Raw genomic sequence first — 18,237 nt, 5'->3', positions numbered from 1 at the left:
ATTATATCCAAGTTTGGCTCAGTATAATATTCCTGTGTTTTGTTTTAAAAATAATAATATTTTTTAATACAGGAGAACACTGCAAAACTAATTAACTTCTTGAATGAGAATGCATTATCTGAATATATGCCTGGAGATCTTAGACCTGAAAAATCTACCAAGACAGAAACCAAGAAATCTGACTCTTCTTCCTCAGAAGAAATAAATGCTGGTGTGGAAAATGTAAAAAGTGAGACTTTCTCAAGAGAACTGATAGCTTCAGAGAACAGTGAATCTGACTCCAAAGACGCAAGTGAGACCCGCTACAGGATTAATAACCCTTTAATGCAGGATGGAAACTCCTATGTAGAGCCTCAGAAAAATATGGGACAAGGCTTACAGTTTGAAGTGAAGTCTTCAGAAGAGAAAGAATATGGCTATATTGTGACAGTGAAAGAGTAAGTACAGCAGCCAATTTGAATGGCAATTTTTAACAGGGGAATAGATAAAGCCATTGCACCTAATATTTCATGAACATACAAGAGGAAAATGCCACAGGTCTGATTTTTAATGCATCTGAAACTATTTGGAACCTGTTCAGTAATTTGATGAAAATATAAGAACTCAGTTCTATTTTCCTACAGTTGCTTTTCCTCCAATGTGGAAAATATTTAGTTTCTAGGTCTTTTGCTTAGACCTCTTGGTATCTTCTCATGTTCCAGTGACCTTCCAATATGTCAGTAAGTGTGCTTATGGTTAGGATGTGGGCTTTAAATATTTGACTTGAAAGTAACCTAAATATCAATGCCTAAGTCATTCTTTCAAAAAATGACACAGTAATAACGCACAATATTTTCTCTGTGGTTTCATTTTGATCTGAAAATAACACATATAGGAATACAAACATGGAGCTAGTTTAGAAAGAAAGACCTAATGATCTCAGGTCATGTCACTAATGAATTTGACATTTAATACTATACTTTTAAAAGACAGCTTTTTTCCCCCTAGTGATACATGGTTTATTAAAAGAACATTTGGGAGTTTAAAAAGATGTAGGCACTTGCCCCCCTTCCTCCCCCTTGTTATATTTGGTCAACAATCCTGACTCATCTTCTTTGAGAAATTAAGAATTTCTGGGATGGGCTTACAAATCTCTACTAAGTATTATACAGAAACTGAGACAGAAACTTCTATAGCGTGGATTAATTATTTGACTTTCTAAAATTTATTAATGGCTTCAAAGGCAACAGGATTTTGGAGAATCCTTGTTTGTATCACACTGTGTTGCTTTGGAATGCTTGTAGCTGGGTATCAGAGGACAGCTTCTTCTTTGGCTTCTCCAAGGGGCTACACTTGAGAAAGATGGGATCATGAAGAAAGGGTGCCATTTGGGAAGGGAAGAGATTCTATGTCAGTCTGAAATCACTCCTATTTGAGGGGTGATTGTAGTCTATATGTACCCAGGAAATTGATTTCATAAGTGATCTTTGATGTTTTGTGTTTTCATCTTTATGCTATTTTTTAAGTTCTCTACTTTAAATAGATTGGAAGCTGGAGGAAGGCACAAAATAATATCTTTCTAACACCTTGAATGTCAGTCACATTCATATGTGAAGTATCTTTCTAGCAGCAGTTGATAGATTTAAGGTTATAAATCTAAAAATATGTTTTAGGCACGGTTCTTCATTCCCTTTTAACTTGTGCACACAAAATGAAATGGCAAAATGCAACTTGGGGTACTTATTTATTTTCCAGTATTTCTGTCTTTTCATGTTTTTCTTCTTTGTTAAACAATAGCTCATATTTTCAATACATCATTTTTTATTGGCCGTGATTTTTTTGAGCAGTGAATCTTCATTTTCACAGCTGAAACAGAGGTCTTTTGGTAAGAAAGGGAAGTATTTCAACATATTTGTACACTAAGGATAATAGCTTGAGTTCTTTTCACCTTCTGATCTGAAAATGGAACTGAAAAGATTATACTCGGTGGTATAGTTGACAGATGTCAGGGGTGATCCATTCACTATTAGATTCTCAGGCTTCCATGGCTTTGCAAGTGTGACCCAAGGAGATATTAAGACTGCTTCAGTGAACTCTTAAGATGCCAGCTTTTAATTGTGCCACAAAGCAAAGATAAACATTTCCATGTAATACTTGAAGAAAAGATTTGTGGTAGTTTAAAGACTTGTCAAAACGGCAGTCTGATTGTCAATGGCAAGAACAATAGGTCACTCCTGCTGTGTTTGTCGAGTGACCTTTCAGATGGTTGGAGCAGTGCAATCCATACCAATCCATAATATCCATCAGCGCTAAGCTTTGGAATGAATTGACAGTTTCAGTGTAGAAAATTGTCCAGCAAATCCTCCACAGTGCTGCTTCAGCACTTTATTATGCTGGGAAACCAATCAAATTGGGTGATTTACTTTGTTTACTCTTTTCTCCTTCAAAAAATTGGTGTTCTACCACTGTAAGGTATGTGTGAAAGAGGTTTGCTTGGTTTTCGGTATAACTGCTTGGCATTGTTTCTATTGAATTTAGCTCTGAAATTTTAGAGTAATCTTATAATAAAAAGTTATCTACAGGATGTTATTTGACTACAGTTATAAGATACATTTCATTTATAGGAGGGATACATCAGTGTGTGTGCTCAAATAGGATAAGTCTTTTCCTTTGGACCAGAGAACTCTTTCTATTTTCTGAACTTCTAACTCTTCTAGTATGAAAAAAAAATAAAAAACTGGGGGTTGGAAAAAATGCCAACACTCCCATTTGTCTGGCAAGATATTCTTTAAGTTGAGGGCCCAGATTCCACAATCAAAACATTTAAACAGTGTTTATTCTCCTGGTTCCTCATGAGGAAACTCAAAGCCTGACTTTCCAGAACGTGTAGTTCTTGCCACCTCCAATAAAACCAAATGCAAGCTGCTGCATGCTCAGCAGCTTAAATAGTCAATATGGTGTGTAATTTCTTAAATATGAGATTGATCAGATAGACATAAACGCACTAAGAAAAATCCTAGTTTGAGAGTGGAAAGTTCATATCTTTTCACTGCTTATCAGTCTTTCACTCTTCAAAGTCATGTTTTTCTGAAGACATGCTTGGACATCCAGTACAGAGGAACCTGTCCGGTTCTGTGATTTATCAGAATGTATGTGCTTAAAGTTCGTTATATAAATTCAAGGTCACAGACAACTCGTGGCAGCTCTGTTAGCTTGTGAGTCAACTTCTGGTGTTGTATTAGTCAATTCCTGGATATTTCATGTTTTGTAACATGTTAATTCTCAATTCCAGACTGTATATGTGAAATTATACTGGCTGCAAATCTGTTCACAAAATGATGATTTAATTGGATCATGCATAAATTTTGATATGTTTAATTTGAGGTAGCTGGTATTCTGCTCAGATGCTGTGAAAAAGTTGAAAATAGATCTTGTGTTCATAGTACAAAATTACTATAGAATATGATTAGTCAAACCCATCAAATGTGCTGAAGGGTTTGGTTAATTCCAAATGCTTGATATTATTTCTTCACCTTTATAAAGGTGATAAGTGATACTGTTCTGCATATAATGATTACTTTCCATGGCATGACACTCAGGTTAGGACCCTGAAGCTGGATTGTACAGAACTCTTTGTTTATTCCCCAAGTTTTTTTGTTTTCCTTGGCAAGTCATTAAAAAATTGTGGTTTTATGATCTTCATTTTTTGTTTTCCTTGCCCGGTGAAAATGTTTCACAGATTTCACTGTAAAAAAGGGCTTATAGTTTTTATTGCTCTTTGCTACTGAAAGGTCTTGATGTTTCTTGGAAGCTGAGCTTTTGTATTCCAGGAGGATTTTCAGCTGTTTTTCAGAAAATAATAACAAAATGTTCTTGTCCTTTAATACATATATGCAAACAAGAACACCGGTTTGACCTTCTCTGCACATTTCAATGTCCTCTTTAAAACTGTTTTTCTAGCTGCACAAGCACTTTATCAAGGGAAAAAGATTTGTGCATATTCTTCACTTAACATCTACAACTTGCTTTAAAAGCTGAAAGAAATTATCAGCACATGTAATTTTTTATCCCTCACTTTTCAGCCTAGCAGACTCTACTGTTGTATAAGGAAGTTCCATAAATATCTATCATCAATTTTAAAGGAAAATGTTTTGCTTCTGATATCATATCTTGACCCCCTACCTAAATAATACAGGAGGAAAACACTTGCCTGCAAATTTATCCAGCAGAGACAATTCTGTTATTGTGTCTCAGCACCATAACTGGTGGAGAGGCGTAAATCTGGAATATTCCTTGTCTGACTCTTTCATATATAATTATTCACAGTCTCTAAAAATTTCTAGACATAAAATCATTTTTACCTCTTTAATCATCCAGTTTCCTTCTGATACTTAGAAAGTGACAGAGATCATATCCCCCACGTTACTGCTTCAGTGCCTTAATTCTGGTGTTATATATTCCCATAGGAAAATGATACTTCATGCTTCATATTCATGCACAAGAAGATAACAGAAAAACAGCAGTTCCTGTAGCTTTTCCATAGAGAGCAATAAATACTGGCTTTTTTTTTCTATATGAAAGCTCAACTTTGAATATTCTGAATTTATGTGCAGAGATGAGAAGATAGCCTGTTCTACTTCTGTTACCATTAGCTTTAGTGCTTCCAAAATATGTTGAAATATATTATCATGGACCATGATTCCCACCTGCTAATGTAGATGACCTTACAAGAGAAGAGTAGTCCTTTCAAGGGTCCATCTTTCCTTCCTCTTAGGGCTTTACTTCCCCTGTTGTTTTTCTCTGCTTTCTGTTGGGACCAGCTCTGCATTTTTACCTCCAGAGGGACATTCAAAGCAAAATTTTGAGTCAATGTAGCTGGTGCCCAGCTGATCGCTCACATTAGCAACAGAAATGGTAAGGAATGATCCTGGTCCCTTGAATTGATGATGGGTAAAGGTAAATGTAGGACTACACCCGGAGTTCCCAGTAATGCCAAGAGAACTAGGTCATGTTTGTATGTCTCCACTTAGCTAGACAGATATGTCTGTTGGCCAGTTTTCTTAAAACAGACATTCCCAGATACTCCCATTTCTGTCTTTCCATGCCTTCTGTGCCCTCTTATCATCCCTTTTTCATGTCTCACACACTGGTTCTTTCAGGAGAGCAGCTTGTACAGGCACTCTACAACCTCTCTGTAAGCAGGGTAAGGTTACTCTGCTGTCTCCAGGCTGCAGACCTTTAATTTCTGGGCTGCACGTTACATATCCGCAAACTAAGGATGGGGCTGTGGGCTGTGCTTTTCTTTATACACAGTGGTAGTCATTAAAATCCTGAGATGCTGCAATATTGCACAATACCATATGGTCAATACCATCACAGTGTTATTCAGGTAATTACCTTGTAGTTCATTATAAAAAAGTGATGAATTTTAAGCTTTTGAAATGCGAGAGAAGAAAAAAGCCAAAGATCAGGATTCCTGGGAATGAAGCAAACTGAATCATAACACAGCCTCTTATCTACCAATGTATTTTCATCAGTGCTGTTTTGTTCTATCCTAGGAAGCTCAGATGTAACAATGCTATCCTTCAGTTTCACACTTTAATATTTTTGGAAATTCTTGACCCAGATAATGTCTACACAATGTAAACACCTGACCACTAAAAATCAGAATTAACTAATTTTAATCTCAGTCTGAATCATTTTTATTTCATTAAATTAAATTTTGTAGTTTGGAAAGCAGTGAGGACTAATTCAGAACACAGAGAATAAGTAGGTACAGAGAAAATATTTTATTTTTTCTTTCAACAATATACACTGGCTTTCCACTGGCACTCATTTGAAGAAGGCGTGCCACAATTTAAAGACTAGCTTTATCTGCTGTGGAAATAAATCTAGAGATTTCTTAATAGTCTGGTGAGTGATTTTTGTAAGAAGTCAATTTTAAAACCTTTAAAGTTTGGATCTCTTACAGAAATGTTTGTGTTTCTTTAACTTATTTCCTTTAAGATTAGGTTATTTTATAGTCTTTGTCATATTAAATTTAAACTGTTTGCACTATAAATTTGTCTGGGCTTTAAGCTGCCTTGAAGGAAGAGGGTAGATATGAAGGAGGAGAAAGAATGCAAAGTTGGAAGTGCACTAAAATGTGTATCATCAGTTGTCCTAAATGTCATTTATTAATTACTTGTATGAAGGAGTATTTTGATACAGAAGAAAAATTTTGCATTTTCAAAGTTTGGGGTTTCTTTGCATTAGATACTCAGGATTTGTGACAAGTGGACTCCAGCACTGCTTCTAACATTCAGTTTAAAATGCATTAGGGAATAGTTTTGTCGGGTCCCTTTCAGTCTCAGAAAGGAAGGTATCACAATTATGGCACAGATTATTGTCATGATTTCCATGCTAGCGACAAAGCATCTGTATGAATTTGTTGCTATTAACACGGCTGGAGGTAGCACATGTTTGAAGTAATGCAAGTACAGGCTGGCACAGTGTCACACTTCCATTATAACTCTAGAGAGTTGATCCGTTTTGGCTGCTCTATCACTCTTGTGTTTCCATGATGCCGTTATCTCCTCTGACCTTCGTAGCCTGACCACTGCTATTGATTTTTACCAGGTGTCATCTGTGTTACAAAATCGTCTGGACTTGAATTTGTCTGTATTAAGAGGTTTAAATTCACACTTACTCTTGGTGGGAAATGAGGAAAAAAAATTACAGAAAGTGGGAATTTGCTGAGCTGTCAAAACAGAAGTAAGCTTAAAAAGGTTTTAAGGCTAATAAAGCCTTTGAGGAAACAAGCATAGAAAAATGAAACTGCAACCCAATGCAATAAAATTGCAGTGTCCTTAAAATGATAACGATAACAGTGCTGTGAAGTCAGCTGTCAAACAATCCCATGAGTAGCTCTGTGCTCAGAAGTTCTTTTGGTTGCTTTCATGAGTCCTGGATAAATGTGAACTATTTAAAACTTAACAATTATTTAAGTAAATTTAAGGCACAGGCTGTGTTCAACCAAATTAGATCCATTTAATGCTGAAATGCATTCCTTCTCTAAGTCTTTACTGGGGATATATGCTTCAAGATGTATGAAACTACACTGAAACGTGGACAAAAGACTCAAATTCAGACAAACAAGGCAGGCTGTTGTAACTCTATGGTGTTGAAGAATCAGTACCCAGGACTTTCATTAAATATTGTCATATGAGTTACTCTCAGGGGCATTTCCAGACAAGAGAAATAAATACAATTCTGGTGTCTAAGTGTGGGTTTTTTTCGTCTTGATAGGCTTAGAAAGAAATGTTATAAATTACTTTGACGTTAAAATGTTCACAGTAGTCCTTGCTTCCCACTTACCTCCTCTGTGACCTCGAGCAAACCACTCTAATGCCTCCTATTCTTCTCCATTGTATGGATAATATGCATTGTACTTGAATGAGTGAAACTTCCTTTGTGTCTAGAAAAAGAGAAGCAGGAGTTGAAGAACACTGGGTTCAATACCTTTATACTAGTGCTTGCCAACATGATGAGAATGGGAGAGTCATGTCATTGGATTGCTTTCTCTTTTCTGACATGCCATGTGCTGCCTAGAGCGGCAGGAGCATTGATTTCTTCCATGGGACATGTGTAGCTGATACCATACACCATTTAAACCCTTCTTGGGCAATGGCAATATCTTTCCCCTGGCTTGCAGGGCACATGGCTAGCACCAAAATCAGCCAGGTTTGGTGAGGGACCTTTCAAGTCAGAGAACAGTGGTGTTGGTATACTACAAAGTGCCATGATGGCAGTTCCTAGGAGACAGGGGTCAGTGGGAAGAGGGGAGTGAAAATCTCTTAAGAAACCTGCATCAGCAGCTCTTCCGTAGTTCAGTTACTACTGAAATTTGCACACAAAGAGGTTCATATCCTTCTATTTCATACTTCAGTAACTGAGTTTCCCATTATTTTGCTTGTTAAAATATTTACTAATCTTAGTAGAAAAAAAAAGATGAATAAAAGAGAAAGGAAATTTAACTATGTCCTTAAAATAAAAGCTTCACTAGTATTATTTTCAGCTTCAGCTTGAGCTGAAGTGCTGTGATCACTGATTCAGAGGCAAAATCAATGATAAACTACTATTCATATTTTAAATCTTGGCTATTTATAGCTGAAGAACAGAGTCTCAGCCTCTAGGAGGCAATGCCAGGGACCCTCTCTTCTCCTTCACCGCAGCACTATGCATGGAACACCTGCAAGAGTGAAGCACCTTCTGATGAGATACATCAGACTTTCTCAGGAGAAAAGCTGCTGCTGTAGCAAACCCACAAGTTGTATCTACCCTTCAAATCAATAGGAGATAAATGGGACGCTCTTCATACTGACTCTAAGGGGAATGAGTCACAGAGCAAGGGCCAGGGTGTCACTGCGGATTAAGAACTGGTTATGAGATAGGAGAGAAAGATTCGTCATGAACTGCTGCTTCTCAGCGTGTAGAGAGATTAGTGGTACCCCATGGGCAAATTGTCTCTGTTAGGAAGAACTATGGAGGATTTAGAAAAATTCCAGATGGATTTAAATACATTGAGGGATTAAGGAACACAATGGTAGATGAAATTCAGCTGGAATAAGTGTGACAGAATAATAGACATTAAAAAAAAAAAAGAAAAAAAGAAGGTATTCTTAAAACTCCACATAGTCTGAGCTCTGAAGCTATGGAAAATTTTGAAGAAAAAATTTCCCCTGTTTAGATACATGAATCCTATGCTTGATAGAGTCGCATATATTTTCAGGCTTCAAAATTTATAAGAAGGCATGCAAATCCTGAAATATGTGACCCATTACCCTATCATTTACTTCTAAGATACAAACTAGTCTAAGGTATATCACTGAGGTCAAGAGTGCAGCAGGAGATTTTTTTAAAAGAGATACATTTTTATAAATAATGAGCATATACATAGTCACATTAAGTAATTGTAGAATTAATTCATAATTTCAATGTTGTGTTTTGAGTGAAATTAAAAGTCAGTTTTCTGACTCTCAACTCAGTCACACTAAGTAACTTCATTTTCTGAAACCTAACTGCAAGCTTTTGAGACAGTATTCCTTTCTAGAATTGATAACACAGGGCATCAGTATGCAGGAAGGTCAATGCTTATACCTATCTCCATAGTAACCAAGACCATCCTCGAGCTGGTGGAAAAGGGCTGCACCTGCAAGGAGGGGCAAATAAGGCAGGTCACCCTAAAATGACCGATAGAGCATTCTATCTCATAGATATCATACTTGGTATAAAAACTGAGAGACCTCAAGGGTCAGTCTCTTCTGCGATACCTGGTGCCCAGTGAGGACCTCGTGTGTCTGATTGCTCCTTGTTCCCCAGTCTGTGCACTGCTGAATCCAGTTCCTGAGCTCAGCTCCCTCCTAGCAATGGACTTATTCCCTTGTGTCTGCTCTACATTATTTGTGGTGATGTATAGTCATCAAGGGGTGGGGGGCAATCTCATATGTTTGTGTATATTTTATTAATTTCTAATTATTTTCATTATTTTTATTATTATCATTTCATTAAAGCTGTAGTTTCAGTGCTTTTATTTCCCTCTCCCCTTTCCCTGTGGTAGAGGAGAAGGGATCTGGGAGTCCAACATCGCAGTTTTAGCTGCCAAAATTTAGCCAAGCTAGGGCTGAACCATGACTATGACACTTATATATTTATTTTGAGAAGGAATACTCCTGCTGCAGGGTATAAGGCAAGAGGGGCTGAGTTCTGATCTCTGCCTGTCCTTTGCCTAGGCAGCAGTGTGGTGGATGCAATGGAATTAGAATGCTCGGCTGAGATTATCATCCCAATCCGGAAAAGTGAAGTTCATGAGTTTCATGAGGTTCCTGTAATGATAAATGGCAACATTCTTATATCTGACCACTGAAGTCAGATACTGAATCACTTAGACTCTCATCTTTTCATGTATTTGGTTGGTCAGATGGCCGTACTACTCCTGGGATAAAGTATGGATGTTCTGCTACTTTTGACTGGGTTTTGGGCAGCTGCCTGAATATTGGCAATTTCATAGCAGCTCTTACACCAGTCTGGTAAAGACAATACTTAATTTGAACGACAGCACTAAAGGTGCATTTCGGAGTTCTGTAAGTGGGTTTCCAAAGACACTTGGCAACTGGGAGGAGGAAAAGCAAATGAGAGCAACTGCTTGTGAGACTGACATAACCCCAGCGTAGAATTGAGCTACATGTTGCTCTTCTTGGGCTGGGAGCAGGCTTGGCCAATGCCAGCAATCAAGACATCTGTATAACTGGATTGGATTTTTCTCTACGAAAATGGGTCAATTTATGGGATTGTTTTGACAGGAATGTTGGGAATACAGAACATATAGTTTTCATCATTGTTTACTTCTGTTTTTCCTCTTGTTCCAATTGACATTGCCCTCTGGCTTTTATTAGAGTTTGATCTGCATTTAGCTCAGCATGTAGACCTATCCATACTGCCAGTGTCGCTCCCCACAGAACTACTCCTGTTCATTCATTTACATGTATCCTTCTTGTTCTTTAACCAGAAGAGGAAGCTTTGAGCCGTGAATGCATAAATCATTAGGTTGAGGCTAAAATAGACAATCCATTATTCAAAGTGGTTGTTCTCAGTCATCAAATTTGTAGTTTATCTTGGGAATTTCTTGGAAACATAGCATTCTTCTGTAGCACTGTTTGGATAATTGCAGCATGAAGCTGAACTGGTCTTGAGATCAGAATCCAATATATGGCACTACTGTTTTGTTGGAGTGGTCATTCATGAGGTGTGTCTCTATCACAAGACTCTTGTGTTCTCCTCCATTTGCTCACAGCAGGCATTTAAAAAGGCTACTAACTCACCAGTGAGAGAGAGGTTGTCTTCACCTGGATCCAGGTGCTCTAAATATGCTCTAAAATCAGTCAGATCCTTTATGCTGCAAAAATTTTGAACACAATTTTTATTAGAGGAATGAGGTAAGGTTTTATTATAAGTAAAAGTTACTTTTTGCGTTACACAGTCTTTCCTACCACATTCTCTCTATATTTGGTAGGCAGAAATATAGCCTTTAAGGGCAACCAGTAGCACTGCTCTTTCTGATCACAGATCCAGAAGGGGTGCAATCAAATAATAATAATAATAGTCTTTTATATAACAATACTAACAATATTTGGCATCTGAGAAAGAAAGTTGGTATCGCTGTCTTCATTTCATGGAAGGCAAAATTGAGGGTCATGGTATGCCTCTTCCAGATGAATATATATTCTGTTCCTCATTCCTAATTGTCTCACTTACATATAAAACCACTGAATACAGTGGGATTATATAGACAGATTAAAAAAATAGCTAGCAAATTCCACATATTTTGTAGCAGTGACTGGGAAGAAAATCACTGAATGTGATTGTTCTAAGTTGTGCCAAGTTTCTGGAACAAGATTTTAAAAATAACGTTGTGCCAAGTTTCTGGAACAAGATTTTAAAAATAACTCTTCATTACTGTATTTTTCTTTTAAATTGAACACATGAAAAGTGAAATATTTAATAGGCAATAGCAGAGGAAGATTATAATCCAATGTTCTATTATTTAAATTACCTCTGTAAGTGGATTGTTCCCTAAAATATTTCTGTTCCCTGACTGGGAGGGATTTAGATACTGGGAAATACTGAATATTATTTTCACTAGGCAATCTAATTTTCCTGTATGCAATGTCCAGTACACTTTCTGGAAATGTTTTAACGATTATATATGTTGGGCTGCCAAATGTGCCCTATAGCATTTAAATGGATTACACTAATTTTCAGAAGTGCTCAGTAGCTCACATTACAGTTGAGATGCTTATTCCTGTACCTTCATTTCAATTTTTTCTCTAACTAAAATAGCTTTATAGCCTAGATCTGCCTTTTTACTTTGTTAGACAAAACTTCTGATGAAGCTATAGGGAGCTGATTGGCTCATGATTATTTTAGCTCAAGTAGGTATGGAATGGACTATTTATTTTTCACATGGTTAAAACAGATAGGGAAATTTTCATGGTTATGTCATGATGTTAAATCATGACATCAAAGTCATGCACTGAACTGGGGAGTCATTTCATCTGAAAGGATAATGTAATACTACTCTATAACCTTGAATACTTTTAGCAGGGATATAAGATACATATAAGGTAAAACTCTTCTAGTGCAAGACCCGTACCTTGATAAGTGAGATTAAACAAAAGCAGCAGTGAAATAACAGATGACACTCTGCCAGACTTTAAAACTACATTTATCTACACAAACCACAGAGATAATATTTATATTTCATTCCCTGATTATTTCTTCATTGTTGTTAACCTGTCAAACAAAGTATATTCTACAAATAATATAAGATAGAGTTTGGCATCTGAGCACGGCAGAGTTCTGCTACTGGTTCAGTAGGGTCTGAATTTGTAAACTGAAAAATAATATTTAAGTTACGACTCACAGATAGAGATGGCATTAGAAGAAAAGGCAATGGAAGAAAGTAAGTTATAAGTGAATTTTCTGTACTTCCTGACTCTCTTTTCATCTTCCAGGTTATAAAGAACTGGAGCTGGAAACCTACAAAGAACCTCAAAAGAATTATTTTAAATTTGAGATGTATCACATTTTGTTGGGGTTACTATTATCACATATTCGCATAGGTAACTTGAAGGAAGATGCAAAAGAGAAATGTACAGCAAGTGAAATAAGAATGAAATTAGGAAACCCAAAATAAGCACTATCTCAACACCTCAGCTGGCAACAATTATGTCATTTGCAAAAGGTTTCATGCCATTCAGTAGTCTATTTTTCCTAAGACCAAACTTTAGACCAAAGGTAGTTAGAAATCTTCAAAGGAATCATAAAATGGAGGGCTAAAATCAAGAAGGACTGGTGGAGACACTGCAGGAGCCATTAATTTAGCAGAAAATGTATTAGCTGGCCTCAACAGAACCCGCAAAGCATAAATAGCATCCATGGGCCTTTGTCACTTTTGTCACTTTTGGTTTCTTCCAGTATTTGTTTTGTATCTCTGAGGCCCATGTAAGTTGTGATTTCTCTTTTAAGGGTTCATTGCTACGGGTGGACTCAAATGTCTTAGCATACGCTCCTGAAAGAAAACACATGTGTGTTAGACCTGTGTTATAGCATGTCTGGAAAACGAGGGCCATAGCCCAGAGACTCACTCTGTGCTGTACTGCTCTGAGTGAACTGGAACCAGCCCCTTGTGTCATCAAAAAAGGAGGCCCCTCTCTTCTCTCCCACTGTAGGGAAATGAAATGACCATGTTCATAGTTCAAACAAAGTAGCGTGGACCCTACCTCCACCTTTAGCTTTTCTCCAAGCCTTGATAAAAGTTTCATCATCGGGGTTGACTAGAGACTTTTCTTCCTACCATTAATATTTCTAAGATATCTTACTGTTTATCTGAATAACTATTTCTTGTCTTTCTTGGTTTATGTAACACTTTCTTTTGAATTAATTCCATTGTTATTGAACCCTCACAATCATATTCATAAAAAACCCCAAAGAACAAACTCCATAATACAGAAACTTCTTCCCATGTAGGACTAACTTGAGCAAGCTGAAGACCAAGAACAGTACATGAAAGATCACAAATGGCTGTTCTTCCACAAGTACTGTGTGTTTGTACTGGGGACGTGTGAGAGGACCATGGGCAGAAGGATAGGTGATGTTTGCATGTTGTCTTCTGGTAACAGTCCTTGTATAAACCTGAAATCAGGTGTGGGATCGGGCTGTATGGTGCTGTTGCAACATAAGCTAGTTTGCTTGACACTGTGCTCATGGGAACAGTGTACTCTTCTATGTAAACAAAGCTAAAAGCAATCACTGAAAAAGTGCAAGCCATGCAATGCTGAGCAACACTAAAGAAAAGCAAAGCAGAAACAGAGTGTGAATAAAGACGTTCTGGCATTTTTAGAGAAAGGTTTTGAATATTCAACTCTCCTACAGTACAACTGTCACAGAACTGTAGTATAGAGTACCAGTATGTATCAATGTTAAGAATCTGGAAAACTTGTACTGGAAAATATCGTGATATAAATTAAGTGTTCTTAACATAAATCCTCAAGTGTGATAGTGTGACCAATATTAGTACTGGTACCAAAGAGTACTGATTCTGCTGCTTTCCCATGGTATTATAACTGACAGTTTCTTAGCCTAACAAACTGTATGTGAGTTTGTGAAGACTTGTATTGAACCTATGTATTTTAGTTTGGTATTGGGTGAGGGTTACTAAGACAGTTCCTAGATACTCAGACTTCCAAAAGAGTGGCCTTCCAGACCATTTCATCTCTTATTTTCTCTCTGTCATTCAAATGCTTTGATTATATTGCTGTTACTACGCAGGCCTGTAGCAGCACACCTTATTTTTGAAGTTGGAGAATGCTTTTTTAAGGGAGGATGGATAAGCAGGGGATAGGAGGTTATGATTTTACAAATAATACTGCTATGTTAAAAAAATGACACCAATGTATGCAGCAGACTTTGCCTGTGCCACTGCATAGACTTGCTATTATGGTAAAAGCCTGCATGCTGACACCAATCATTTCCATAAAATTTAAGCCAAGATCTTTGAGAGAAAAGATTTAATTAACATATAAGCCCCTGAGTCACTATGACATTCTGCTTTCATAGTGATGGGAATTATCACATTTCTACCCATTGTCAGTCCGTGAGATATAGGGGTTTTATGAATAATCTATAGTACATTTTTTTCCTTACAGAAACAATCTGATTCTTTTGTTACATTCACACATGAACACTTCTCCCTTAGACATCTAGAAAAACTCTACACGTATCTGGTGCCTTGAGGGGCTACCTCTGCTTGTGTGACAGGAGGTCTCTTGAGCATTTTGGGTTAGTAGCATGAAGGGAAGTTGAACAATTCCATCTTAACCAAGATCCACATGTGACATCCCATTATTTAAGGAAAGGTGCCCCAGGGCACTGTATGCAGAACACAGTGCAATAAATAATTAAATAAATAAACAGTGCTCATTGCAGACAATAAATAAAATTGTGGCAATGATTACCGTGATATGAAATTTGATTCAAAAACTTTCACTGTGAAGCAGAAATAATGATCTAACTAAAGAGCTTTAAAAAACCTGTTTCTCCCCCTTAGTCTAGTTGAAAAGATCATGTCTAATAGTACATACTTCTTTTGACACCTCCTTCTCCTACTTGTTACAAATTCTCAAAGGGAAAATACAGAACCTTTTTTCTCCAGGTCTAGTCTCATCAAAGTTGTTTCTAATTTACTGTGGCATAAGTTAGATGAGTATCAAGATTGTAAGGTTGAATTTTATGATCTTTGAGAATAATTCCATAATCACAATTTAGACAGAGAATATTGTATCTATTGTTCTCACTGGACAACGACATATTATTTCCTTATCTTTTTACTTTCTTAACACTTCTGCATTTGGTTCCACAGTACTGAACAACAACTAAGCAAGGTCTGATCTGTCTATTAAGGGCAGAATATTCTTAATGTATCTTTAGAGTTGAGACAGCTCTAATAACCTGGAATTTTTGTAAATATAAAGTTTACATCTAGATAAGTGCTTTTTTAGATGATAGCAGTCCTCTTGTGCTAGATTTGATTGCAACCTGTTTTCTAAATTAAAAAATGCAAATGTGGCATTGACAAAGGTTAAAAAGATTTAAAGTGGGTTCTGTCAGCAGTGCATGCACAAACCAAACTAAATCCTGTGTATTTAATCAGTGTCCTCTGGACTGTGTGCTTTGCTCCATTGTTTACTCTCAAATCCATAATAATTTTGTATCCTTTCACTGGGCAAAGATTCATTTTAAAAACTAATGAATTTAAAAATATGCTTTTCCCTTGTCCATTTGATACTGTGCCTGCAATTTGACTTTCATTGTTTGTTTCCCTCCTTGTCTCGTCAATCCTCTCTCTCTTTCTGTCCTTTTACTTTATTACATTTTTTATTGAGGACTGAGATGAACTGGTTGCTGCATCATGGGCCCATTACACTTCCTAACAATTCCATTTACACCTTATTGTTTGTCTTATTGCTGGAAAATTCAGGTGATTCATCATGCCCGAAGAAGCACCTGATCCCAATTCCCTTGATATCACGATCACTATGTGACAGAAATACAGTTAGTGGTGGCTTTCAGACTCTGAGAGGCCAGGGTGATAACTCTTTTGGGACTTTTAGCCTCTCAAGTATTGATGAGTTCCATTTTCGTAATGCTCTGTTTTCTTGCTCCCTTTCTACAGCCCCCTGAGTGTGGAAAAGGGCTTGGAGTTAATAAAGGAAGTGGCAGATCTCCTGAAGCTGCAGATGAGTGCCTTCGATGATGTCAAGTATGTATATGGAATTTGCCCCTTTTTATTTTATAGAATTTCTCATTATTTTTGAATAGTTTGTCTTACAAGGAAATATCTACTCTTTAATGCCAAAATTAGAATGAATGTGTGAGAGACATAAAAGAATATCATGATGATCTTTATAACATTCTCTACACACTGTTAAGAAGAAATTATATAAAAAAATACCCTATAAAGACTGAAATATTCCTATGCTTCCGGAGGGAAAAATAGTCTGTTCAAGGTGCTGTAAAAATATTGCCCACTTATTTAACAGTAAGGAGAGTCTTGCAAAGGGTCATTATACCGAGTGTTGCTGAGGAGGAAAATGACATCAGTGACGGATAAGAACTTGGTTCTTTGGCTTTGAATCTAGCACATGGCACACTAGGTCATGCTGCTTGGTCAACTACTCATTTAACTGAAGTCACAGTGAGTTCAGCTATGTCAAGCTACTGTTTTTCTTCATAGGATTCATGTTGATGAATGCTTTGCATGTTTGTCTCCTGAACTAGGAGGTTATGATGGACTCGATGATCTGGTGGGTCTCTTCCAACCTGGGTGGGTCTCTTCCAACCTGGTTATTCTATGATTCTATGATTCTATGTTTCTATGATTCTATGATTTGCCATGTCCAGTAAAACATTTTAGATTGAAGATTTTCTGAAATCATTTTGGTAGGAATATTTGCTTCACAAAACTTAATTCCTCCTCTATAAAACACAAAATAAAAATCATTTCAGAGGAAAGAAGTGGAAAAGAAGGGTCATCTGTGGGAGATTTTTGAGAGCTTGCTAGAAAGAAGTCACATCTTCAAGCACAGAAAATAGCTGATATATGGATGGTATCCAGTTCCTGACTATGTTTCAGGAGGCTTGGGGCTGCTTGTTTTGGCCTATGAGTCAGGTCGCTGAAGTGCAACATCTTTATCAGCGTTGTTTGTGGTGCTATCAGCTTTTGTTTAACCTTCAGTTCCAGTGAATGTAATTCATAGTTTAAAACTGTGTTTCGAGTACTAGTTGAAGATATTTTACCTTTTGTGGAAGAGCCTATTAGTATTATTTGGAAAAAAGTTCTACCCCTTCTATTATTGTACAAGTAAGGAGGAATAGACTACTAGTGAAAAAATCTGTTTAGAAATCTGAAAAATACCGGAAATATTGTCTTTAGTTGTTTAGAAGGAAAATATTCACATATTTTGTTTGCTAGAACAGTTCTTTGTATTGCTGAAAGTCTTTTGCTTGTATTTTATGAAATGTATTTTTTATGAAAACTGAGTTTTCAAATTACAGATAAATGACAATAGTATATGGTCTTTCCTGTAAAGAGAATTTGCAATCTGGACTTTGAATAGCAGCAAATAAAGTCTGCTGCATATTTAAAGGGGTAATCCCATGGAACAATCTCTCTGCTGGAATCAACGGGTTCTGCTTCATTAACTTCATTCATTTACAGTACAACAGCACTTTCACCTACCTTTCTAATTGTTAGCATAAAGCCTTTTGGTTATTATTTCATCTGATAAATCACAACAACATTGCAATTGGCAGGCTGCAGATTCATTCTCTAATGAAAAATATCCCTCCAGTGATATAGCTAGCTATGAACAACCTTTTTTATTTTTTAATGTGTGACATCAAGGAAGATAGATATTTTGCATCCATTAATATGCAGTCGTATGATTGTACTGAAAGTACTTGTATTGCATGGTCAGTGTATTAAAAATGTGTTTTGAATGATAGTAACTCCAAACAGGACCAAATATTCTGTCTATCAACACTTAAAGTCTTTGCCTTTTTCAAAGATCTATAAATCTGTGAAAGATTATCCCAAATCTCAAGTTAGTGAAGAATTCATCCATAAATTTTCTGTACTAAAGAAAATGTAATGGTTAAATC

The 18,237-nt window shown here is 36.7% G+C and overlaps 1 protein-coding gene across 1 annotated transcript in view; it reads left to right on the top strand.

The window, feature by feature from the left end:
* Window positions 1-18,237, top strand: part of PTPRN2 (protein tyrosine phosphatase receptor type N2) — a 652,986-nt gene that overhangs the window by 261,182 nt on the left and 373,567 nt on the right. Inside the window, exons 9-10 of the mRNA XM_069859311.1 lie at window positions 73-437; window positions 16,250-16,336. Coding sequence (XP_069715412.1) covers window positions 73-437; window positions 16,250-16,336 — 452 coding nt within the window. The remainder of the gene's footprint in view (window positions 1-72; window positions 438-16,249; window positions 16,337-18,237) is intronic.

The sequence above is a fragment of the Phaenicophaeus curvirostris genome, chromosome 6 (assembly GCF_032191515.1).
Source record: "Phaenicophaeus curvirostris isolate KB17595 chromosome 6, BPBGC_Pcur_1.0, whole genome shotgun sequence".
Taxonomy (NCBI): Eukaryota; Metazoa; Chordata; class Aves; order Cuculiformes; family Cuculidae; genus Phaenicophaeus; species Phaenicophaeus curvirostris.
Note: the sequence above shows the minus strand (reverse complement) of the source record. Positions and strands in the feature narration are given on the sequence as shown.